This window comes from Protopterus annectens, chromosome 6.part0, assembly GCF_019279795.1.
Source record: "Protopterus annectens isolate FY-2018-M chromosome 6.part0, PAN1.0, whole genome shotgun sequence".
Taxonomy (NCBI): Eukaryota; Metazoa; Chordata; order Ceratodontiformes; family Protopteridae; genus Protopterus; species Protopterus annectens.
This window is the reverse complement of record NC_056737.1, coordinates 1,802,046,982-1,802,073,802: the sequence shown is the minus strand read 5'-3', so window position 1 is coordinate 1,802,073,802 and position 26,821 is coordinate 1,802,046,982. Positions and strand designations below refer to the sequence as shown.

General features: G+C 38.6%; 1 protein-coding gene across 1 annotated transcript in view; it reads left to right on the top strand.

Annotated features, from left to right (window-relative positions):
* Positions 1 to 26,821, top strand: part of COL5A2 (collagen type V alpha 2 chain) — a 738,909-nt gene that overhangs the window by 429,412 nt on the left and 282,676 nt on the right. The window contains exons 18-22 of the mRNA XM_044075160.1: positions 15,775 to 15,828; positions 21,661 to 21,759; positions 21,862 to 21,906; positions 22,037 to 22,135; positions 23,209 to 23,262. Of these exons, the coding sequence (XP_043931095.1) occupies positions 15,775 to 15,828; positions 21,661 to 21,759; positions 21,862 to 21,906; positions 22,037 to 22,135; positions 23,209 to 23,262 (351 nt within the window). The remainder of the gene's footprint in view (positions 1 to 15,774; positions 15,829 to 21,660; positions 21,760 to 21,861; positions 21,907 to 22,036; positions 22,136 to 23,208; positions 23,263 to 26,821) is intronic.

Below are 26,821 nucleotides of genomic sequence, written 5' to 3'. Positions count from 1 at the left end.
TACATAACTCCCCCCACTAAACTCTCCATACTACTGCTTTACTATACTATCTAGCTTAATCTTAGCTTAATCTAATTTCTCCTATACTCTCAAGCTTCATCTAATTTCTCCAAGAACCTGAACTAGCAGACTTAAATAAACTCCATATTTGTAAATATTGTAAGAATCCGAAAGAAAAAAAAAAAAAAAATTCAGTTTTTGTTATATACTGTCTCACAATGAATATTACCATTTTTCCTTTGAATGTATGTAATTCCACTGAATGTATGAACCATACTACTGTAGCTCATCTCCAAAATTATGTAACCTTTCTCATTGTTTTGTAACCCTTATCATACTACTATTGTACATGGAGCTTTTCTCCCCGGGCCTCCACTGAAAATGGGCACTTCTTGGCCCAGTGGACTTCCCCGGTAATCAAACTGAAATAAATAAATAAATAAAATGTAGTCCACCTACTGTAGTGTCTGGACATAGCCTGTCCTCTCCATCTCATGCACATTCCTGGTGGCCTTTCTCTGTTCTCCTTCCAACAGATTGATATCTAGACCACTGCTTGAGTATGAAGGTGATACAAGAACTCACTGGAGGGGAAACATTACCTCTTTGCTTCTGAGGTCTATCCTCTGAGACTGCATTCGCAACAGTTTGCTTATTATTATCTCTTCCTTCTCTGTCTTGCTCATGATTGCCCCATATAGGTGTGAGAAATACCCCAGTTTCTTTTTCTGGTCTGCTGTTATCATTTCCACTCCTGCAGCTAATATGTCATCCCATGGTTGCTCTGACTGAAGTGCTGTGTTTTGCATTTGTCCGCAATGAATCTCAATTACTAACTTTCTGCCAACTAGCCTTTTCAAATCCTTCCCTAGACTCTTGCACCTTTCCCCACTATTGCACCTATCTTGTGTCATCAGTAAAAAGAGTTAACCCATTCTGTATTATGTCAGACGTATTTTAAACAAACACATTGAGGAGTACTAAAGCCAGGTTTAACCTCTGTCACACTCCATTATTTAAATTCCTTATTCTGACATCATCCATTCACAAATACCCTCTGTGCTCTATTCTCCAGCCATGAAGACATCTACTTCTCTCTTATCCACAAGACCTCTTGTTTTACTGTCAGTCACCTTGGCAAGAAAACATCAAAGATCTTGCTAAAATTCAGACAGATTATGTCAATCAATACTCTGACATCAAATTCTTCTGTAACTCAGTCAAAAAATCTATCAGGTTTGATTAATAGTTTTTGATAGCCACAAAACCACATTTGGTGCTGTTTTGAAGTTTGTCATCAATTATGAAGTCAGTTTGCTTTCTGTCATGATCAATACATGCTTTCTCTGCCACCACTCTGTGACTAATAGTCCTGCTGAATTTTCCATCCCCATCTTTTTGAAAAGTACCAGACTACCTGTCCTCCATTCCTTAGGCATTTTAACTCTAGTCAGTGATTCTTTGAAGGTCTCCATCAGTGGTTCTTCCAGCATGGTCCCCAGACTCCAGAGGACCAAAGCTCATAGTACATATGACCCTCATGTTTTATATTTCCTAAGAGTAGTAAACATCCTGGTCTCTATCCATTGCTTTATATACTATGCAATGCCTTCCTGTTAGCATGCCTCATCTTTAACCCAAGCTACTTTGATTTACTTATTATCTTTGTATATGCATATATGCGTGTGCGTGTGTGTGTGTGTGTGTGTGTGTGTGTGTGTGTATATACATATATATATATATATATATATATATATATATATATATATATATATAAATATAAATATATGTACTGTATATAGGTTCATAGGTAGGTACTTGGCTATTGGCGCAACAAGGTTCCCTGGCTTACGCCACCCAAGAAAGTTATTTTCCTGTGCCTCTATCGAGCAGAGCCACAGAAGTGATCCCTGGAGTGTATTTCCTATTTCCCATCCACTCATCAAGATTTTTCTTGAAGACTGCTAATGGGGAACTTTGCATGACATAAATGGATAGCTTGTTTCAGAGTATGGGAAGTCTCTGGGACAGGAATATATCCCTCCAGCATGTCCTGTTTATTGTGCTGACAAGGTTTAGGTCCCTAGATCATGTAGCTCAGAGGGCTTGGGATTTCTTTAGGTGTAGCATGTCCAACACCTCTGGGTTTGACATAGCTTTATATGTTAGGCAGAGATCACCTCAGAGTAGGCAATATGCTACAGAGTAAAGCTGGAGTTTTTTGAGACGGTCAGTGTAGGGCATCTGTTTGAGGCCAGTAATCCTCTTTGTGAGGTACTTCTGTGGCATTTCCAGCTGCTGCAGATGTCTTGTGAGGTACATTCCAAAAGGGGCGTTGTACTCTATAATGGGTCTAATGAGTGTCGAGTACAGGGGAACAATGACCTCTTTTTTCCTGGATGCGAACCCTTTTGTGATGAAGTGTGCCATGTAGAAGGATTTCCTGACTACTGTGGCGATGTGATTATCAAAGGAGAGACTACTCTCCACCTTGGTCCGAAGGTCTCTTATCACACATTAAGGGTTAAGTAGACTGCTGCCTATGTGGTAGTTCATGGGTACAGAGTTTTTACCAAAGGGGATGACAATGCACTTTTTGGCATTGAGCTTGAGGCCATGCCTCTGACACCAGGCATCTGTCTCAGTGAGGCCCTTCTGTAGGATGTCCACATCATTTGGGGACTCGACTATGGCTCCTAGTTTGCAGTCATCTGTGAACTTCATTAGCCAAAGGCCTTCTGTGTTAGCCTGTACTTCAGAGAAGTAGATACCAAACAGGAGAGGTTCCAGCACTGAACCCTGTGGTACTCCACTTGTCACTGGTTTGAAGTCAGATTTGGATTCTGCAACTTTTACAGTGTGGGTTCTGTCAGTGAGCCAGTTGGTAACCCATCTTGTGATGTAGGGATTTATACCTAGTTTAGTGAGTTTAGTTATAACTCCAGAATGGGGGATGGTGTTGAAAGCCTTGGTGAGGTCAAGATAGGCTGTGTGAACCACTTTACCCTTGTCTACGGCTTTGGTGACTGCCTCAAAGAAGCCAATCAGGTTCAGGAGGCATGATCTGCATTTCACAAACCCGAACAGGGTGGGGTCCAGAGTTCGGAGGTTACCAATGTCTTTGTTTATGAGTTCCATGATGATACGCTCCATGGACTTACAGACCAGGCTCATCATGCTAATAGGGCGATAGTTCCTGGGATCAGTGGTGGCTCCCCCTTTGTGGAGTGGGGTAACTGTTGCTGTGCACCATTCAGTGGGCACAAAGCCTGACGTGAGGCTATGATTGAACATGGTGCTTAGGTGGGGAGCCAGTTCGTTCTGAAGTTCATGAAAAACGCAGCCTGGGATGTTGTCCGGTTCCATGGATGCTGTGTTTTTGGCTTTAGAGAGTGCAGCTTTTACCTATGTAGTTGTGATTACAGTGACTCTGCATTCTTCATGTATAGATATGGGCTCTTTAGGGGTGTGGGGGGGGTAAAGTTAGCACTGAACCTATCTGCCAGGATGTTGGCAATATCAATTGGTTCTGTAATTTTTGTGCCGTTGTGTTGTAACTCAGAGCAGATCTGGGTGTTGCCATTGAGATTCTTGACATAGTAGAGAATGTTTTGTGGTTGTCCCTAGAATCAGTGATGATTTTGTTTTGGTAGCTAGCTTTGGAGGATCTTATAAAGGATCTCAGCTTCTTACTGAGGCTAACCAGGGAGTGCCTCCTCTCATGGGATTTTACTCTCTTTTGCAACAGTTTCTTCCTTCTGTTGTAGAGTTTGTTAATGGCAGAGGACCACCAGATTGGCTTCCTTTTTTTTGGAGGATAGTGTCTTGGATCTGTTTGGGATATCACTATCCATGCACTCATGTAAGTGCTTATAGAGTGCATTTGTGTAGGATTCAGCAGTTGTAACTGTATTATCCATCTGCATGAGTATCACGAAGTTTGCCACATCTGTCTTAAGAAGCATGAAGTTGGCTTTGGAGAAATTTTTTACCATAGTTTCCTTAATGGGGGGTGGGGGCGGGATGTGGATATCTAGGGTGATTAGCTTATGGTCAGATCTGACCAACGAGGAGTTGACATCAGGTGCGGAACACTGGTCACTCATGTTGGTAATGACTAGGTCTAGGATATTGTTGCCTCTGGTGGGGGTGTGGATAAGTTAATCTAGGGCATTGGAATTTATGAATTCTAGAAAGCGTTGAGTGAAAGAGTTGGTACATGAGTAGTTTTCCCAGTTAATGGTGGGGTAGTTGAAATCGCCCATTATTAGGGTGTTTGGTTGAACCCTAATATTTTCCAGTATATCAAGAAAAGAGGAGTGGGAATCCTGGGGCATGGTGGGGGATCTGTAGCAAGCTACAATTTGCATTGCAGTTTTGCCCAGAGTTAGTTGCACATGGATAACCTCAGATGCATTATGCTGAGCAACTAGCCTGGAGGTGTGGATATACTTAATGAATATGGACACACCTCCCTCTGCCTTTGGTGTTCCGGTCCAGGTTAGATGGCCGAAAAGTGTGGTATGAGTTATAGCCTGTTAATGCAGGGGTGCTCTCTGGATCATTGAACCAGGTCTCAGTCACTGCACAGATACTGATGTTCTCCATTTTAAGGAGTACCTCGAGGGAGTGCATTTTGAGATTTAGACTTCTAGCATTGAGTAGCATTACCCTCAGTTGTTACTTGCCTGTTCCTGTTATGGTGGTGAATTTGTCATTTGAACCTTGCCTAAAAAGGCACTATAGGGGCGGCAAGAGCCTTAGCCAGTATCCAGAACCAAAGGGGCGACAGGTGCAGGCCATCTCAGGCAATTAAAATGTTGTACTTTTGTTGGCTGTTGTTTTGTGGATTTAAGCTCTATTTTTTGTGGTTGCTGATTCATCTCAAGCAAAGCATCATGGTCTGTTGACAATGTTGTCCCAGGCAGACAGATACTGGATCCCCTTAAAATGACACCAGAAGCTTAGCCAATTGTTGAAGTCAATCATTTTGTCCTTGTACTGCGGTATCATTCTGGGTGATGGCAGGATGCTACTCAGGGCTAGGGTCATACCTGACTGGGCTACAAGATCAGAGAGCTCTTCCATGTCTCTTTTCATGTAGTCAACGGAGGTACATCTCAGGTCATTCACACCAACATGGACATTGACATAGTCATATTTGTACTTGTTGTGGAGTGACCTGAATGAGTGGGTTATGTGGTGGATCCTGACACCTGACAGGCAGCTGACAGTAACCTTCTCCTTGTTTAGCCTGGTGAGTGGGACATCAGTGTGCCTGACTATAGAGTCACCTATGACTAGTGTGTTGGGTACGTTGTTTTGCCTTATGGGCTGTGGTTGAGTGGCACACTGAGTCTGTTGGCTATGTGTAATTTGGGTTGTGTTGGGTGGTGGAGGTTGCTTGCGTTTCTGCTTTGGAGGTCTCTGTTGTTTGAGCAGATTTTCATTGACAGCCTCCGCAAATGTTTTTGTGTTTCTATGTGTGGATTTTGGTGGTGTAGGTTTAGTGGGACTATGTGATGAGTGTTTACCTTCTCCTCTTGACCGTCAAGTTCAGTCTTGGTGGGGGAGAGCTTTACCTCCAGTTTGGCTAGATAAGTGCATCTCTCACAGGTTGCAGTGTTGGGTGGTAGGAGGAAAGGGTTGTCTGTGTACATGAGGCAATTGCTAAATTGCCCCAAGATGCCCAGATTCATCAGATAGATAGGAAAGAACACTGGAAGCTGACCCTTGGACATGCCTGAATGAAAAAAATATTTTACTCTAGACAAGTGAGGAAAGTGATTACACAAGCTATTTTTCTCTAAGCAAGTGAGGAAAGTAAGTACAAAAACTGTTTCCTCTAGGTAATGAGGAATGTTGAGTGCTGTAGTAATTTGTAGCTTATTTAGTGCTTATAACAAGTTCTGAACAAATGCTGAGCGCAAATAAGCAAATTCAATTGCTAAAACTAAGAATCTGTATCTGAACTAGACTAGTTATAGGAAAGAAACAAGTGCAAATGTGGCCTTTTAAATCAGAAAATTGAGAGAGATGGAAAAATTGCCCAAATGGTCAATAACTACAGTTTCTGGGCCAGATACCACTCCTTATGTGGTAGATAGATTACGTATTGCTTATCACTCCCACTGATAAGCTAGCAGGCTTCCCTCCAACACAGATTCTATAAGCTTTGTAGGTTGTGTGTTTCACTGCCTGCAATTGTCCTGAGTCAGTCTGTTGTCCCTTAAAAAAACAGAATGTGTAAAGTTTTACAGCCTTTTAAGTTTTTGTATACTTTTCCCAAACCTGTCCCAGCAGCTGTAGCTTTACCTAACCCTACTGCTGCTAAACATTTGGTTAATTCCAATCTTACTCTTTCTGAAAAGGATGGGAAAATTATTGATAGGCATGGGAAAAAGTGTATGCTTCAGCATCTTTGGTTTTCAGAATTTAGAATTGTCAGGCTCGTGTGTTAAAGTTGATTCTGATTAATTCAGAAAGTATGAGGAAGGTTTTAGCTACAGTTTCTTTTTGTGGAGAAAATCTGATTTAAATACATCTTACAGGTTTACTTGTTGTTTATAGTGTGTGCGTATGACTCAGCTGATACTTCTGTAGGGCTATGGCCACTAGTATTTTTTGAGGAGGTTCGGCTGACTGCATTCTCAGAACCTCCCAGACGAAATAAAAAAATGAGATTTTAAATGCTCCTTTGGATAAAGCTTTGTTTATTTATTTATTTGCATTTGTTTTCCGGGATGGTCCACTGAGCCTAGGAGTGCCCATTTTCAGTGGAGGCCCTGGGAGAAAAGCTCCACATATTACATATATATTGATGAGATAAAGTTACATAACGACTGTTAACAGATTCAAGTTACTAGTAAGCAACATTATACAAAATACAAAAATAACAATGATTTACACCCAGATACAATATATATATGCTTTCTTTTCTTTAAATTTCATCTTGTAGCTGAGGATGCATAAAACTCACTGAGATGGGGAAGAATTAAATTAAGTGAAGACAGATAGATATTTCAAAGTGTTAAAGTTGTTAGAAGAGGTTTCTAATTTCATGTAATGCTGGAAGAATTACTTGAGCATGTACAGACCCATAGTTTGGAGAGGTAATCTTCCACAGACTTCTTGAAAATGGTGTGGTTAGAAGTGGTTCTGATTGTGGTGGTTAAGGAATTCCACACCTTGGCTATAGCAACGGAGTAAAGAACTCGGCCAGCTGTAAGGTTGGGTAATTCTACCTTTAGAAGACATTTATTTTCTGATCTGAGGTATCTAGCGAGGTTGTAGAGGGACAATAGTGAGGCTAAGGATGGGCAATCTTCTGGTTTAGTTCATTTAGATTTTGGTTTCTCTGTTGCACAGGTTGTCAAAAAGTGTGATGAGAAATATAAGTTGGTACAGGCAATCTCTAAATTTTTTTTAGCCCTCCTTTTCCAAATTTTCAGGAGAATCTCTAACCCTTCATTTAGGTTCAAGAAATAGTGGGGAGGGGGTCCAAAAAAGAATACTGGAACTCCCCACTCCCAGAGACAGTACAAGTCAGAATGACTGTTAAGGGGCCCTGTATCCCCTTCCCACCCTGGCAGTCCCTTTTCCCTTCCAGAAAGTCTGAATTTCCATTTTCCTCTTTGGCAACAGGTAGTTGCATACAAATGTGCTCTGAAGATCATTCATCAAGATTACAAATGACAGTGAGAGTAACCCCTCCCCCTTTTAGGGGGTAATTCATCACTCACCAGACCTCTATTTCTCCATGTTCTTCGATACATACTGCCTCAGCGAGTGATAGAAAAAGTTCCTGATGCCAAGACTGAGAAGGATTTTTATTCAGGGATGTTTCTGGTGCCACAATAAAAAAAGAAAATGGTTGGAGACCAGTCATGGATCTTTCTTTCCTAAAAGTGTTTGTGGTAATACCCATATTCAAAATGCTGTCACTTCACAACCTGTTGCCTCTTCTTTCTCATTTAAGTCTCCTGCCAACACTAGACACTAAAACATGCCTCTCATCACATCCCTATTCATCCAGAGGTGTTTCTTAAAGTTTTGGTGTATCTGGATCACATTATTCATTCACCGCCTTACCCTTTGGACTAGACACTGTATCAAGAGTGTCCACAAAATGTCTAGCTCCAGTTATACCTCTTTGCAGGCTACAGGGTATCCACATTTTTCTGTATTTTGATGACTTGCTTATCTTCATGGAGTCCTTTTCAAAGTGTCAGAAATATTTCACTTTGGAGTGAGATCTCTTATACAAGCTGAGATTTCAATAGAACCTTCAAAAGTCGTTTTGACTTCTTCACACAGTACTGTGATCCTGGGGTGCATACTGGACACCTCAGCTCAAAGAGCTTTTCTTCCAGGGGGTACAAATCTTTATCTAAATCTATTTGTAAGGTTTTCAGTTCAGATTCTGGTCACTGCAAGGTGATACTTCAAACTTTTGGGTTTTGTGGCATCTATGATTCTTATGATACAACTGGGAAGACTCCACATGAGAAAGGTAGAACATCATCTGAAATCTGTTTGGTCCTAGCACCCACATTCCTTGTCTATTCAAATTCCAGTGCTAGGGATTGTCACAAGAGAAATCCCTTGGTGGAGACAGCAAATTTCCCTAAATCCAGGTTTCCCTTTCTCCCTCCCTGCTTCCTGCAATGCAGTCAGTCACTACGTATGCCTCAGACTTTGTTTGGGTAGCTGTGTCAGGGCAGATAAAAGTACAAGGTGCGTGGGACACCAAAGACAGATGAATATGCATACATATAAAAGAGATGCTTGCTCTGGCCAAGGCACTCAACTCTCTGAGTCATCTTTGGTCCCCTGAACCTCTTCAACTTGGTACAGACAATGCCACGGTCATGTGGTCCATCAACAAGCAAGAAGGAAACCAAGTCTTACACCCTTTGCAGACTAACTAGTTTAGCTTGGGATATAGATTCACAACACAGTCTCAGTCTATTGTCATCATACATCCTGTCAGAGAAAAAAATGTGTGTCAGACAAGCTGAGTAGGACAAGGGCAGCCACTCAGGAATTGAAACTAGATCAGAGGTTTTCCAAGATTTTTTCCACCTGTGGGGAGTTCCTCAAGTAGACCTATTTGCCTCTTCTCTGAACACTCAGCTGTTAAAATTTTGCTCCAGGACTCCATGCAAGAAGGCCTGTAATACAGATGCCTTTTTCTTTCCTTTGACAGGAATGCTCCTGTATGTTTCCCACCCTTTCCACTAATATCCAGGGTACTTCTTAAGATTCAGTAGAAATACCCCAGGCTCATTGTGGAGACTCCCTTCTTCTGGCTGAAGTAACAATGATTATTTCTTCTTTTGGAAATGGCCAAGGTCAATTAACACATGCTTCCTCACAGAATAGATTTATTCACGCAAGATCAGGGGAGTTTGATACATCCTGACCACAGTCGACTTCAGCTGACTGCGTGGACAATAGAGTCTTAATTAGACACCTATTTACTGAGGATATGCAGCAGGTGGTAATGGAGGCAAGCAGGCTCACTACTAGAAAATCATATATTAGCAAATGGAAAAGGTTTTCTAGTGATGCCAACAACATACCCATCACCTATTCAGTGCTAGTGCTCTTCTGGTTGCTCAATATGAGTTACTATCCTGTGGCTTTTCTTAATTCTCCATAAAGGTGCATTTATCAGCCATTATAGCATGTCTGCCCATGGATTCTTCTTTTCCTCTGCTTACTCCATGTGAACCAGGTAATTTGTCTAGCTTGAGGTTCTTAACATGGGAAATCGTTTTACTGATTGCTCTGACATCTGCAAGATGAGTATCTGAGTTGCACGCTTTTTTGTTAAGTCTACTCTACCTTATTTTCCAAAGAGACAGGGCTTTGTTGAGATCTAATCCATCTTTTATGCTTAAAGTGGTATCTGAGTTACTGTAAGCTAAACTACCCATCTCCCCGTTTTCTTTCCTGAAACTAAAAATGAGGGAGAAGAGATACTCCATATCTTGGATGTCCACAGACAATTCATGTACTATCTTATTTATTTATTTTACATTTGTTGACTGGGCTAGTCTAACTGGATATATGTCCATTTTCAGTAGAGGCCGGGGGAGAAAAGCTCCACATAAGCAAAATATTAGCAACTACAATTACAGATAAGTAAAACTGTAACAAATTTAGGTACAGTACTATTTTAAGGTGAAGAATACAATGCTTTATAGACAGATATTACTATTTAAGTAGCAGATAAGAAAGAGATTGAACAACAAACAAATTTAAAGTGGCACACCAATAAGAAAGAGAAATGAAAAGCACACTAACAAATATAGCATCTCCAGGTACAGGGTTTAGCAGTGAGTCATTCCATTTATCCTATAGTAGCATAGCAACTTTAAGGTAACATAATAAGAAATATAAAGAACGTCTATATAGATATTTATATGTGATAGCAAGTTAATGCTGTAAACAGCAAACTATGCAAGTACATAGTTGGAAGAGGATCATATGTAAGAGAAAGTTGTAAAGACTAAAATTAGTATGGGTAGGTCTAATCGCTAAGGCATAGAGAGAGTTGGAATTAAATTGCAAAAGTTATGTAGGTAGGGTTCAGAGAAAGTGGTGGCAAGATTAGTCTGGGTTATTACATGGGCATAACCAGTGGTTACTAAGGTATTCTCTGAGTTGTTTTTTGAACAGTTTCGCTGAGGAGAGAGATGGGAGTTCCTTGGGAAGCAGGTTCCAGGATTTGCCAACCATGTTGGCAAACAGAGAATCACCGGCCTTATTTTTGGATTTGCCTGTAGATAACTAGTACTTTATTGGCTGAGCGAAGGGTTGTCAAATTACTGTAGGGGGTTAGAAGGCTAGTAAGTATAGGAGTATTTTCAGGAAGATAGAGGATCTTATGGGCAATAATAAGTTTTTGCAACTGAAGTTGATTATGAAGTTCGAGCCATCCTGGTTGCTTAAGGTTTTTACAGTGGTGAGTTCTATATGAGGAACTAGTAGCAAATCTGGGAATATTGTTGTAGGAGGTAGCTAGTTTGTTAAGGTTGTTTTTTGATAGGTTGATATAGATGGGAGAGACGTAGAGGAGGTTGGAAGTTAGATGGGTGTGGGCAATAGTTGTTCTAGCTGTTGGAGTTAGGAAGGGTTTAATCCTATAGAGGGAGCCTAATTTTCAGTTTACTGTTTTTATTGTTGTGTTAATATGTGAGCCAAAGCTAACATCATGGTCTATTGTTACCCCTAAGAGCTTAGTAGTTGGGTCAGGAGATATAACGATGCCATTATTGGATATAATTGTGAAGTCATTTGGGGGGACCTTTCAGTGGGAGTGAAGATTAATAGTTTTGTCTTTTTAGGATTCAGGAGGAGGCTATGCTGTAAGAACCAGTTTTCTACTGTGTTAAGCACTGTTTGGGTAACGGCCTGAAGTTGAGGTGCAGAGGTAGCCGAGCATATTAGTGTGGAGTCATCAGCATATTGGATACATGTAGCTTGAGGAATGATTAGATTAAGATTATTGATGAAAAGTGAGAAAAGGAGAGGGCCCAGGATAGAACCTTGAGGGAATCCCAGGTTAATAGAAAGGTGAGAGGATAGATTATTTTCCCAAAACACAACCTGTTGCCTATTTTTAAGGTAGGATTTAAACCATTGTAAAACCTGTGTATCTAGTGAGAGAGACTTAAGTATCTTCAAAAGAAGTTGATGGTTGACCATATCAAAGGCTTTTGATAGGTCAATAAAGAGTGCTGAGGGTAGAGTATTGTTGTTTCAGTTATTGTTAATACAGTCTGAAAAGGATAAGAGGGCTGTGGTGGTATTATGGTGTGGCCTAAAGCTGTGCTGACAGCTAGTAAGTTATTTTTCAGTAGGTGGTCTAGTAGTTGGCGGTGGATACATTTTCCATAATCTTGGCTAAAGGAGAGAGAGAGTAGAGCTATTGGGCGGTAGTTAGAAAGTTCAGTTGAGTTGCCCCCTTTATGCAGTGGGATAATGTGGGAGACTTTCCAGATAGATGGGATCATTCCTTCGTTAATGGTTCTATTTATAAGGATGGAAATAGGAAAGGCTACTACTGCTGCAGCTTTCTGTAGATATTCTGCTGGTAGAAGGTCAGCTGAGGAGGTGCAAGGTTTTATTTTATGAAGAAGAGTGCAGATGAGGGATGTAGGGAGTGGTTGTAAATGAAATAAGGGGGTTAAAGAAGTCAAGGAGGATGACAATCTTGTACTAACAGGAGGTAGTGAATTGTCAAGAGTTTGGATTGCATCAGTAAATAAAGTATTAAAGGCATTTGCAATATGCTTAGGAGTTTCATAGGTGGATCCTGTTGGGGTGGGAGTTTTGGACTGACCTGGGTGGAGGAGTCTGTTTTTGCCTGCCCATAACTTTTGAGGTTTGTATTGGTTGTTGTGGTAGAAGTTTCTTTTATCTAGAAGTATAGATTTTGTGGTAGCATTTCTCAGCTGTCTAAATGTTAGATGATCAGCTGGGTTTTTAGTTGCTCTCCATTTGGTCCACATTTTATTTCTTAGTATAATTTTGCACCTTGTCTCTTTTGTTAGCCATGGAGCAGTTTTAGTACTATTTCTCATTGAGTGGGATAGGGCATGATAATCCAGGATTTCTAAGAATTCGGCATTAAAGTAGAATACTGCTTTGTCTAATTGGAGGTGTTTTAGGAATAACCAGTCACATGCTTTCAGTTTAGTTTGGAAGTTAATAGGGTTAAAGTATTTGTTGGTTCGAATGGTTTTATATAAGGTAGGTTTATGAGCATTGATCTTTTGCCTGATTATGTAGGTCAGTGAGTGGTTACTGACATCATCAGGAAGGATTACTGCTTCATAAGAGAGGGGGGGGTGACTATTTATCAGTATCCAGTCAAGAGTCGTTTCTTTGTTGTTAGGTTTATGGATCCTGGTGGGAGAGGTTATAGTTTGGGAAAAAAACATAGAGGTTTATGTGGGTAGTCTGGTTGGCTGAGATGCAGGTATTCCAGTCAATATGAAATTCATCCAGGGCCAGGGTTGGGATGGATGTCACCATCTAAAAGTTTAGCATTTTTAATCCTGTGTATGATATTTAGGAATTTACAGGGTGTGTATTTTGTTTTCTTGGGTTGGTTATAGTTAATGTGGACTAAACACTGAAACTTTGGCACTAAATAGGAGGGTGTAGAGGTAATATTAATGTAGTTTAGGTAAGGTGGTATGTCTGTCAGGGTTGATTGTTTAAGGGACTGGTTGAAGTTAATCAAGGTTAGATGTTCATATTTAGTAAGGACATAGGTTATAGATAGTAAAGGTAGAAGGGCAATTAAGAGGAATAGTATTGGGTATTTGGATCTGGGTGTAATGGTCATAGTGAACGGTTAGGTAAGTAAGTAATTGGGGTAAGGTATATTAAAGAGGATGATAGTGGGGAGGTTCTGCAAGGTATTGTAGTAAGTTGGGATATTGAGTGTATAAATTGATTAAGTACTTAGTGATGTAATGAGCATCTATAAGTGATGAGCTAGGTTAGTTAGCACTTAATGAGTAGGATGATGGGATTGGTTGTATAGGAATGGGGGTGTGGCCACTGGAGGTTTATGATTAGGACCCCTGGGGGAGTGTGGAATTTGGGGGTAGGGTAGGGGAGCGTAGTGAGCCCACAGGGCGAACGGAGCGGGTAAACCCAAGGAAAGAAGGCTGCATGGTAGTGAGAAAAACAATCAGTATAGTGAAGGTAAGTACAGAGGAAGGTAAGCAGGGTGGTTAGAGGGATGTTTAGGGAGGTGTTATAAGGGAAAGGATTTGAGTGATTTCAGAGGTAGGTAGAATTGTTAACAAGCAGTTAAAGAATAAGAGTAGGAATCGATATTATATAAATGTGAGTGAGAAAGGAGAGCGGGAAGGGAGATTAATGGTGGTTGAAGACTGCCATCTAGTGGTGAAATCCTGTGAAAGTGGAGAGTGGAACAACTAAAGGAGGTAGAAAGGTGTAGAGCAGAAATAAGGCTCAAGAATAGGGAATAGGAGGCAGGGATAAGACAGGTATGGAGGGGGGTTCACAGTAAGAAGGGTATGGCTGCTGGCTATTCTGGTCAGGATCCTACACTAGCTCCTAGTAGTGAAGTACAGCAATGTCACATATAAATTAAATGTTGACAGAACAAAATCTTTCAGATCTTCAGATCAGTTGTTCATTTGAAGTGAAGGTAAGAAGGGACAACTTGTGTCAAAACAGACTATTTCCAAATAGCTGTCTTATGCTGTTACCTTTTGTCATTCTCACCACAACAAAACTATTCCAGGCAGGAACAAAGCCTTCTTTACTAGGGCCATGGGTTCATCTATGGCTTTTAGGAAAGGGTTGAATTCTAGAAGCATTCTAGAAGCAGCAGCTTTGTTCTGTATACATACTTTTACAAGGCATTACACTACATGTTTGACTCGTTCTTTAGGTCTTGATCAGGCTTTACTTGGAACATTCTCCCCAGGGCTGCTGGACTGTTCTCCTTCTACCTCCCAAATGCAAATAGCTAAGGTAATCTACAGCACTGATCAATATGATGAACATATAACAGTTAAGTAAACTTGCCATAGCAGTAGATGTTTGAATGATCACTGCTGCAGTAGCCACTCCCTCCTTCCATCCCCTTGTTTTTGATGTGATTTTTATGCTGGGGGTAGACACTTTTTTGTGTTTCCTATAATGTTTTTCAAGGCTCAGCCTTCCTCCCTCTGTTAGCATAAAAGCTCTAAAGGACTTCGTGTCCAAACCTGTCTTTTTTATCAGCTCATCTTGAGGTGGCTATAGGTTTGGCCATGTGGAAGGTGCTCTGAAGCTTTTCAAACTGGCCATCTGTTATATCCTTGGTAGGATACAACCATATAGCTAAGGCTACTGCATCAGTGACCATTCAGACCTCTACTGTTATGGTATTTTTACTTACACAGTTGCACTTTCCGTATTGCCTAGATCATGGGTAAAAAAAGATCCACGGTCCAGTTAACAAGTGATAAATAAAATAAAATAAAAAATAAAATTATCTCTATCCCTTTAAACAAAAAGGCAGGTATGATTGGTCTGTAATTGCTGAGGTCTGTGAAGAGCCTCCTTTGTGGAATGGGATCACTTGCAGATATCAGAGATGTAGCCTTGCTTAATGATTTCTTACACATGTGCATAAGTGGTATACTAGGCTATTGGTTTCCTGGTATTTTATCTGGCCCCACAGAGCAAATGTTCCAGCCTTACTGAGGGTTGGAGTGACTACGGTGAATGTGGTTTCAGGTAGGATTGTATTGCAAGGAGGAAGACTTGATATGGTTCCTTTTATGACACGAACATTTATGCAGCTCTGTATGCTGATACATTAGCTGTATCTGTTGGCTTTGTTATGTTGCCACCATTTTGTTCAAGCACACAATACTCTTGTTCCATCCCCCTTCATTTTTGGATGTTTTTGCAGAAGGCTTTATTACTGTCATAATCGAGCCTGATGGCAGGTTTTAACTCAAATTAAGCTTTGCTTCTTTTAATTAATTTAATGATTTCTATTTGAATGGATCTGGCCTTATTCTTGCTGCCTACATGATTATAATTTGATATGTATGAATTCTGTTATCATCTGAATTCTGTAAGGCAGACATTTTACTTAAATGTACAGGAATTTTTTTCTCACCTCAGCAGAATCTCATTAATATTAAGAGAAACTGAAGTGTTTATAATTAGTTTCTATTTTGACCAGTAACAAACTTACCGTATTTTAATTTTTTCTTATTTTAGGGTCCTATTGGTCTGATGGGTCCACCCGGTTTCCCTGGTACACCAGGTGTTAAGGTATAAAGCATGATATTTTTTATATAGTTTGCCTTTGATAACTGCAGATAGATAAGCACAGATATGCACCCTTTCAAAATGATTCTTTAAAATATTATGTGTTTTACTTCTAGTTCTTTCTTTAATTGTCAAGAAATGCATGCATTAAAAATGTTCATAATTAAAGTGCAATATAAATTAGAATTGTAAGGATTCAATAGTCATGACCATATACATCATGATTTTGGCATTTTTAAAGTTACAAAATGTGTCATTGAGGTGTTCTCTTGCATGTTACAGGCACATCAAGTTAATACTTTCTTTGGAAGCTTAGATGGAAAGATGTTCCTTCCAGGTCTCCCACTCCATTATATTGTTACCTAATGTTTCATTTCAATAAACAAAATTATGTTTCTACGAAATGTAATCTCATGACCCATTTTTCCGAAAGCGCATTTTTTCAAAAATGCACTTTTGCATAAAAGAACCTAACCAAAAAAAAAAAAAAAAAAAACCACACAAAAAAAATAACAATAATCACGTTTATGTAGGGGGGCAAGCCCCCTTGCAGCCCCCATGTGGAGGGCTGCGCCCCACACATCCCTGCTACTTATATATTCTCACTCCGAGATCATGCTACAGTGGGGGAAGAGAATATTCCCTTATCCCCACTGTGCCGTGATCTAAGCAACAGCCTCCATTGCTGTTGGCTTAGTTGCCTTTTCACGAAAGTGCATTTTTGGAAAAATGTACTTTTGCGAAAACGAGAAATTTCATTGGGTTGAGGTAGACCCATACACACACACACACACACACACACACACACACACATATATATATATATATATATATATATATATATATATATATATATATATGAAGCATAAGTTTAGTTGCTGAACCTGCCCATTTTAATATGTAGATATTGCCTCCAGTGTGCACCACATTTCTTTCTGCTGAGTGCCTTTTCTTGAATAACAGTTGTTTTAATTGTTATTGTTCAAATGAGACATTGACATAATTATCCAGAATTTTTAGTATAATGGGAAATGCACATTTTTAGAAAAATAAAATGTGAAAAACGTGGTGAGGTGAAGCAAAACAAGAAAGTATTCACAAAGAAGAAAGAGAAGCCAACTTCATGACAGTGAAATCATTTTAATAAAACAAAGATTTTGGATATCTATATCCGAAAGCTCTATTTTATTAAAATTATTTCAATGTCGTGAAGTTTGCTTCTTTTTTCTTCTTTATGAATAACTGCACATTTTTAATCAGGAAATAAATTGTATATCATTTTAGCATATATGCATTTGTCCCACATATCTCAGAGAAACTCTCATTTCGATTGTATATGAGATTCACAGTAAATGGGCAGTTCTCATTTTTAGGCAGCTTGTAGTGGAAAAACCATGGTGGAATGGTGGATAGAACTGTAGCAACACAGCACTTGTATCCTCTGTCTTAGTTTCTGGGAGTGGTATCTTCTGTGTGGAGTTTAAGGATCTTCCCTTTGTTCCCTTGGGTTTCCTGTTTCCTTTGACACCCCAAGAATGTACTTACATATTGACTGTTGACACTAAATTCTTTTCCCACATATGATTCTATATACCATGCAATAAACTTGAGACCTATCTCCAGTTATTTTCTGTGTTGAGCCAGTCGCATGTTGAGACAGCAATCTTGACTTTGAAGTAGGTGACAACAGGTAAATAAAATGGACGGAAGGAATTTCCAGCTGAAGATTTTCTTATGAATTTCAGCTCATTTTTGTTGTTGTTCTGCTTAGTGGTACCTTGATTCTCCCACTTTTCACTCAAGAATTACTGACGTCCAAGGCTTTTTGCCTATTACAAACACTCCATAATAATCCAATAGGAACTTTCCATGTTGTTGATAAGTGACATACTTTCATAGATGCATAAGTGCTTACTAGGCTGTTCTGTGTGTATCGTAAGATGCCTAGACTAATATTGCCATGATAGTTTTTAGCTATTTATCATGTACGAATAGCTCAGTTGGGGCAGAACAAGGAAATGTTGGGACATTTACTTGTCGCCCTTATCCATAAAAGACATGGGTACTAAACCAGGATGAATTTGCAGAGAACCATCCTTTCATCCAAATTATGTTTGAATAGAGTGAGGGAAGTACTTTCCTTTATGTGGAATGGAAGACTGCTCCATAGAAGAAATATTTTCTGTGATAAATACCTATACCCCTAACATGTTATAATTATGTTGTGTAACTGACTGAGATCCCTTGGGCATGAGTTCATGCTGCCATTGGACTTGCAAATATGTGATAGGTTTGACAGGATATTGTCTGTTGAGGTTCTATTTGAGAGGCAGATGTCACCTCTAAGTCATCTGTATTATACAGAGAATAGAGACAATCTGCACATTTTTTTTTGTGATTTTAGTCCCTAGATTTTTTTTTTCTTAAGAAGGTGTTGTGGTCACTCCAGTTGTGACAAGTGTTTTTACATGTACATAATGAATAGAGTATTATATTCAGTTATCAGCCTGATGAGAGTTAAGTACAGTAGAATGATAACATTCCTGTACCTGGGTGCCATACCTTTAGATATAAGCTGTGTGACGAAATAGGATTTCCTTACAAAAGTATATACATGGTGATCAATGGAGAGTTTGTTGTCAACATAGATTTCCAGACCCCTGACTACGGGATTAAGTTTCGGGGGTGTATTGTCAATGTGATAGTTACAAGAGAAGTCATACTTACCAAAGAATAAAACTATACGTTTCTTAGCATTTAGCTTTAGTCTATAGTTTTGATACCAATTATTTGTTTGGGAAAGGCCCTTTTGAGGTTTTTTTGTGTCTTCTGAGGAGTTTATGATGATACCAAGATTACAGTCATCTGCAAACTTGGTCAGCTGTAAAGCATTAATATCTGCTTTAACATTTGAGAAGAAAATGCTAAAGAGGATTTGACCAAGGACTGAGGAATACTACTCTTCATAAGTATTTTGGAGAAGCGACAGCCACCCTCCCTAATTTCTTGGATTTTATTTGAGAGCCAATTTGTCACCCAATGAGCTACATACGGGTTTACATTTAGCTGGAAAAGTTTATCTACAATACTTGAATGTGGGATGGTGTTGAATACTTTTGTGTGGTGTAGATATGTGATGTTTTCTGATTTGCCTTCATCCTTTGCTTCAGCGACATTTTTGAAGAGGTTGACTAGATTATGTATGCTATATCTTTCCTTGACAAATCTAAACTTACTTAGATTGAGAGTTTGTAGGTAACTATATCCTTATTTATTAATTCCAAAATGATCCTTTCCACAGTCTAAAAGATGAGGATGGTCAGACTTATGGATGTGTAATTACCCAGATCCATTGTCACCCACCTTTGTGAAGAGGATGAATGTTACTACCTTCCATTCATCTGGTGTGAAGCTTGTTTGGAAGCTGATACTAAATAACCTCTTTAGATAGTCCCTTTCAGCTGGTATATGAGGTATGGTGCTCATGCTAGATATATTCTGTGCCTATAGTACAGGGGACAAGTGTGGCTGGCAGATATCTTTTTGTCAATTACCTCCTTGGTATAAGAAATCTTCATAGCCGTTTTCCACCTCAGACTGGACATCGCAGTTCTTTGTCATCAGAAAGGTGTCTGCTAATATCTTTGCTGTATTGATCAATTGTCAAATCAGTATCTTGTAGTATATTAAACAAAGAAGTCTTCCAAATGCACTCTCAGTCATAAATCAAATAAATAATAAAATGTGAACAGCTGCATTAATAAAAATTGAACAACTTTAATACATTTTGTAATTGCTTTCATTCTTGAACTGGAACTTTATCAGACTGAAATATAACATGAAACAAAGACTTATACTGATTATATTCAACTTAGATGACTAATCATAGGATATTTAACCTTTTAATGCTTACAATTTTCCCTCTTTAAATATACCTTAAATTTTCTTTGATGTTTAAACCAGAATGCTGACATGCTTCTAATAGCAACTAACCTAATTATACAGCTCCTCCTACTCTGCATTTTAATATGTTTTTCTCATTTTATCATGGAATATGTTGACTTAATTTTACTCCCCTATGTTAGAGGAACAAATCTTTCTTTTTTTTTTTTTGGGGGGGGGGGTTCTGTGCTTTATAGTCACAGCAGTCTACATGAATGTATTTTTAGATGGGAAAACATGAATGACCACTTCTGTTGGTTAATTAAAGGGAAAGTTAATGGCTACCTGTAGGCTAGAAATATTTACAACCTCCACCCCATTATTATAGTTTGTGTCCACTAAATTTACCCATTATCTTGCAATGATTTCTCAAATGATTTTTTTTGCGGGACTCCAGCCACAAAATGACCATGCATCCTTCCCTCAGTCATCCTATTGATCCATTTGATCATATCAGGGATGAAAAATTTCCACTGGAAGGTGAAAGTCACGCGACAAGCATGATGCTAACATCATGAGAGAGTAGACCATTTAAATGTTAGTATTTGTCTAATACATTTTTTTCAGCTTTTCTTCTGAAATATGTGCACCATACTTTACTTAGGTCAGCATTGCACCCCTCAGGATGTCTGAGATGGCATAGCTATTTATTCTGGCAGATAGTTTAAAGGATTAAGGAGCTGTTTCCTGTGGTCCACTGGTATAAGGTTGGATTCCCCCAGCTTCCATTGCCTAAATGTGTGACTCTGAGCAAGTCAATGAACCAGACACTGCTCTTGGTCTGAGTCTGAAAAAGGTCCATGGAGATCAATGCTCTGCCTGGAAAACAAATAAATACAATTTTCCACCTCCCTGGTCAGCTTCACCTTAATTTTAGCTGGAGTAAGTTTAATAATCAATTAATCAATCGTTTAATAATCAAACCCATGACATCTAGATAAAAGCCAGGGATTTATTCCCCCAGACCATAGAACTGACAGTTTTTTTTCTTTCTTTTGATGCATTCATTCTAGTTCTCTCTTATTATTTCTATACATTAGCAAATCCTTCTTCTCTGCTTGGAACTTCTTACCATTAATTTCACTAACCATGAACCTTCTTTTACATCTCAATGACTGTCTTATTGTTAGGTAAAAAATTAACTTGGTACATAATCTATGGCCTTTTATCCATTAATGCCTTGGATATACATATGAGATGCCTGCTACTCCTTCAAAGCAAACTCAGAATATGTGTGTGTTTATGTGTGTGTGTGTGTGTGTGTGTGTGTGTGTGTGTGTGTGTGTGTGTGTGTGTGTGTGTGTCTATCAAAAGGACTAGTCAGGAAATGTATAAAACCAGACTCACTGACTTTGACATAATCTGTTCATTGAAACAGTCTATCTGTCTATCTTATTACTGACTTCCCATTTTATCCAAAAGTACCACTGGACACACATTTGCCCTTACCTATGCAGTACAGCAATATCAGACTTACTTGTATAAGGGGGGTATATAAGGTTCATCTCTCAGCATGATGGTTGGAGGGTAGGAGTTCCCTACCTCAGAAACAACCGTGATAACTTTCTGAATGAATATTTCATTTATATGAAGAGCCATATATTCAAAATATAGATTTATCAAAGCTGGCTTTGATCAGTTTGGCTTTAACACATTGTCCCCGATCCAGACATAAATATGAGTTTGTTGCTTCTGTTATATATGCAGAATTTCACAGAATTACTATCCTTGAGTGACTACAATGGATTTTTGAAAGTCATTTTTTTATTTTATATTACCATGAAATAGAGAAGTCGTTATGAGTCTTGTTTCTCCATGTCAGATCATATTCTGCTCAAAATCATCTCAGAACATGTCAAAACTATATTGTATTCATGCCTTCTTAAACTCTAGGGTGAAGCTGGTCCTACAGGTGCTCGTGGTCCTGAAGGTCCCCAGGGCTCAAGAGGTGAAACTGGAGCTCCAGGCCATGCTGGCCCATCTGGTCTTATAGTAAGTATACAGCATTCTAATGCTTAAAGAGATGCTTCCCCTCTCCATCTCATGTATCACCATTATGACATCATATTTAATGTTTTTTTTATATATTTTCAGGGTCCTTCTGGTCCTGATGGACTGGCTGGTGGAAAAGGCCCTTCGGTATGTTTAAAAAAAATTCAATCTAAAAAATTAGAAACCAGTTTATATTTACTTGAAATAAATGTTATGGAATATGAATTGCTTGATGAAGTAACATCTGATTCCCATTAATGTTTTGTTTGCACTGTAGGGCACTCCTGGTCCGGCAGGTGCTCCAGGGCCCCTTGGGCCTAATGGCTCTCCAGGACCTCAAGGAAGTACTGGACAACCAGGCATTCGAGGCCAACCGGTAATTATTTGTCTTTGTATGAAGTATAATAATTAAGTGACCACAGAGATTTTTTAAAGTGTAATCTAAGAACACTTTTTAACTTTTGGATAAAGTAAGGAAAAGGGTATTTTTGAAGAAAATACAGGGATATGAGAAAGTTTGAGAAATACTGGAATTTTCAGAGTGTTAATCGGTTGCAGATGGTAGGTTGCAGAGGAATACAGCTAAAGAACACTGAAATAAAAAAAAATCTGAGCAAGAGGAAAACAAATTACATAGAAATTAAATAATATAGTTAATAATATAGTTAAATGAAAACATTGCTTTTCAAGGAATTAAAGTTTCATATCTGACACATTCAGACACAGAATTTTTCTTTTTTTTTTTGCACTGTGTCATTAATTCTGAGACTGACATTTAGTACACTTAGGTTTCTTCTGTCAGACTTCATTATGACAAACATTTGTAGCCTGCTACACATAATATATTTCTTTACTTATAATTTATTTTTGCCACACATGGTACTAGTCACCCTTTTGACTAACACACACACACATATATATATATATATATATATATATATATATATATATATATATATATATATATATATAAAAGCTGTAGTGAATGGACACACAGTGTGGTATTTGGAAACATTATCCTATTTTATTTCCCACAAAGACACAGTATCATGGTACAATAAAATGAGAGTGGGAACAGTGACAGTGCCTGCAGTGACTTATTACTGTACAATATGTGTGTGCGTGTGTGTGTGTGTGTGTGTGTGTGTGTGTGTGTGTGTGTGTGTGTGTAAGTACTTTGGTAAGTAGAAAGCACTATCCCATTTTGCATTTATAAGTAAATGACAAGTATATGTCTCATTGTTATACTAGCCTCATACTTACTGAAATACAGTATGAGATTTTAAGATTTTATTTTCTACTTTAGCCATTTTGTAATACAGTGTTTGCCCAGAAGGCATGCACACGCATACTTTTAATAACCACTCATGTTTCTCACACTGGCAAGATGATGATATGACATTTTAATTTTGATTGAGATTTTATGCTCCCAATATATTTATTCCACAGGGAGATCCAGGTGTGCCTGGTTACAAGGGAGAAGCTGGCCCCAAAGGAGAAATTGTAAGTCTGAAAGAATTTTTATGTAAGGTTGAAAAAAATGATTGTACTTCTTATCTAAAACACTGATTAGTGAGCTATTGCTTTGCGACTGTTAATAGCTGTAGAATTAGTTACAGATTGGTGCAAAAAGTAAACATTTTCAAACACTCTGCATCCTTCATAGCATGTTCTGTCTACCTTTTTAAGGATGAAGTCTTCAACAGCACTTCAGTACAAAGCAAACATGCTTTCACCATCTGAAGGACCCATTCTTGTTTCTGTTTTCTTTCTCTCAGTGATAAATTGCCAGAGCAATTGCAGATGATATAATCAGATACTAGCATCATAAATATATATATATATATATATATATATATATATATATATATATATATATATATGACAACAGTGTTTACTCTTAACAGTTGATGATATGATGATATATACCTATAGCTATCTGTATATACACACACACATATATATATATATATATATATGTATGGGATCAGGACACATGCTCGACTAGCATATGTCCGAAACACAAAACATCGAACACACATATACGAAAGCGCTTAACATTGAAAAGTGCTTCCGTGTATGTGTGCCTTTTTTGTAGATCGGACTTCAGTGCGGGTAAGGGAAAATTCCCTTTTCCCCACTGTAGTGCGATTTCGAAGTGAGAATATTAAAGTAGGGGGGTTTGGGGCACAGCCCCCCATGTGGGGGGTGCAGGGGGTCAAAGCCCCCCTGCAGAAACATAGATTTTTTTTTTGAACTTCACATACACAGAAGCACTTTTTGATGTTAAGCACTTTCGTGTATGTGTGTTCAGTGTTTTGTGATTCGGACAAATGCTAGTCGAGGATGTGTCCTAGATCCATGTGTAAATACATATATATATATATATATATATATATATATATATATATATATATATATATATATATATATGTATGTATATATGGGTCCTCTTCAAATCATCGAACTTTTAACAGCTCGACTTTCATATGACCGAGACCATATGATCGAACTTTTAAAAGTTTGAATGGTCTCAACGGAGATCTCCATACATTGCAGTACTGGAAGATTTCCCTTTTCCACAATGTAGTGCGATCTTGGAGTTGGTATATTTAAATAGCGGGAAGGGGGTGCAGGGGTGCTTGCCCCCCTGCTAGAAGTGTTTAGTTTTTTTTTTTTTTTTTTTATTTTAAGATGTTCGAACTTTTAAATGTTCGATCATATGGTCTTAGCCATATGAAAGTCAAGCTTTTAAAATTCAATGATCTGAAGGGGACCCATATATATATACATATATATATATATATATATATATATATATATATATATATATATATATATGTATAGATATATGTGTGAATGTGTGTGTGTAGAGAGAGAGAGAGAGAGAGAGAGAGAGAGAGAGAGAGATGGAGCTGATGTGACTAACAAAATAGATTATAATGTCCTAGACCAGCCAACAGGGTAACAATACCTACCTTAAAATGGAACTGTAAACAAATTCCCAACAAAATATTATGACTAATCTAGTATTTATTAAATATAACCCACTCCAAGAAGTTCTCTATTTTAATAAACTATGCCTATGAATATAATTGTGGAAAAAATTAAGAATACAAACTGCTAAGAAGCTTCCTGTTGTAGTCTTGAGTTTGAGTCCCTCAGGCTTCATTTGCTAACCACATGATTCTGACCCACGCATACATGCAGGAATGCATACATACAAACTGAGATAAATCACCCATTGATGAAACCGGATGAGCTGTGCTGTTACACTCAGGTATGTGTAAGTAGTGTGTAGTACACAGCAAGAGACAGTGTAATGCTAATTTAAGTTCTCATGTTGTGGCTCATATATTTATTACACTGAAAGCAAATGTGTTAGATTCACTTTGGTAAACTGCAAGCTTTCACTTGCAGTATTTTATAACAAGACTAATGTCCTCTGCAGGTGTTTCAAACCAAACTTAATGAAATGACCTGCCAATATGACACAGATGAATGGTGCCCTTATTGTGACTCAGATGAGTAGGGTTCAGGTTAAGAGAACTGGTACTGGGGGAACCTGGAAGGGAAGAGATGGTGTGAAGTGGTGTGGCCCACTCACTTATGGGGGATGCACTTTGAAACTCAATTCTATTTTCCAGTGCAAGTTCACTAGTGTAAACTAAAGAAAACCTATACTTTCCATGGGGTAGATACACTTGAAAGCAGTCCTCTTGCAGAACTGAGGGGATAGCCTTCTTGGTTGGCTCATTCCATGACTACCCTCCAGAACCTTGGCTAAGTGTATACAGGAGAGAGTGCCAGCATGAAAAGTGCCAAACTACCCCTGATGGCTGACTATATGATGACATATCTTAGTCAACTCTTGCCTCAGATGGAGAAACAATGGGGTCCATTGGTCAGGAGGGGCTAATGATCAGCAGGCAGCAAGGACAAAAAAGAGAGAGAAAAAAAAATTAATGAAACAAAATTCTCTGAATCTTTTTTGCAATCATTTTTCAGCCATTGAAACCCCAGAAACAGAGAGAAATGGAAAGAAACAGAGTGAAATTCTTCAATCAATAGGAGTACTCTCTACCTCCAATTAAATATAATATTTTCAATGAGTGTAGCACCTTGTTTTTAACATATCTACAAGGGAGGATAGTCTTTGAGGTCTAAAAGCTTCAGAAAATTCACTTACTGAACAGAAGTGCACTAGATCTGTCACAGGACATTCACTGTGATCCCCACATGGCACCTGGTTATTTAGTTTTCTCACACAGATCTGTGCAGCTGTTTGCTTTTATGGCAAGACCAAAAAGAGCAAATATCTGCCACTGAGAAAGTTTTGGCCAGCACATAATTCCTGCTTGCAAAACACTTGTAGTTATTGCATTTTGCATTGCTACTGTGTTTCACATGTGTCACCTGCAAGAAAATGAATGCTAACTCTGAGATTACTGATTATGATTGGTTTTCGCTGTGGCTTATTGATATGGCTTGTGCTAATACATTAGTTACTTCCATGTTTTTGCCACATCATTCGATACTTCACATTCTTGGCAAGCATCCATCATTCTGAAAGGCCTTTACATAGTCATATACATTTAGCACTGGAAAATCAATGCAACAAATTTCACTTATGTATCTCCCGAGTGACTGACTAGTTTGCATTTGTTTGTGTTTGATCACTAATATCACAGCTGATTATACACTTGTATTGCTGTGATCTGCGAGAATTCATTATGCCTGTTTAATTGTTGATGTATGACTTGAATTTCTGAGAAAAAGGTTGTAATATAATCAAATATGCTTATATTAGTGATTTGTTGTGTCTTTCGGCTTTTCCCGGTTAGGGGTCGCCACAGCGGAACTCCGGTCCGCTAATGATTGGCAGTAGATTTTTACTTGTCGAGTTGCCAGCCCTGATGCACAACCTTCAACGAAGGTACACCCATTCACGCATGTCTTCACACAGAAGCCGCTGTAGCTGAGAATCGAACAGGACAACGTCTTACTGTGAGGTGACAATGCTACCACAGCACCAAGGACATGCTTATATTAGTGACTAATC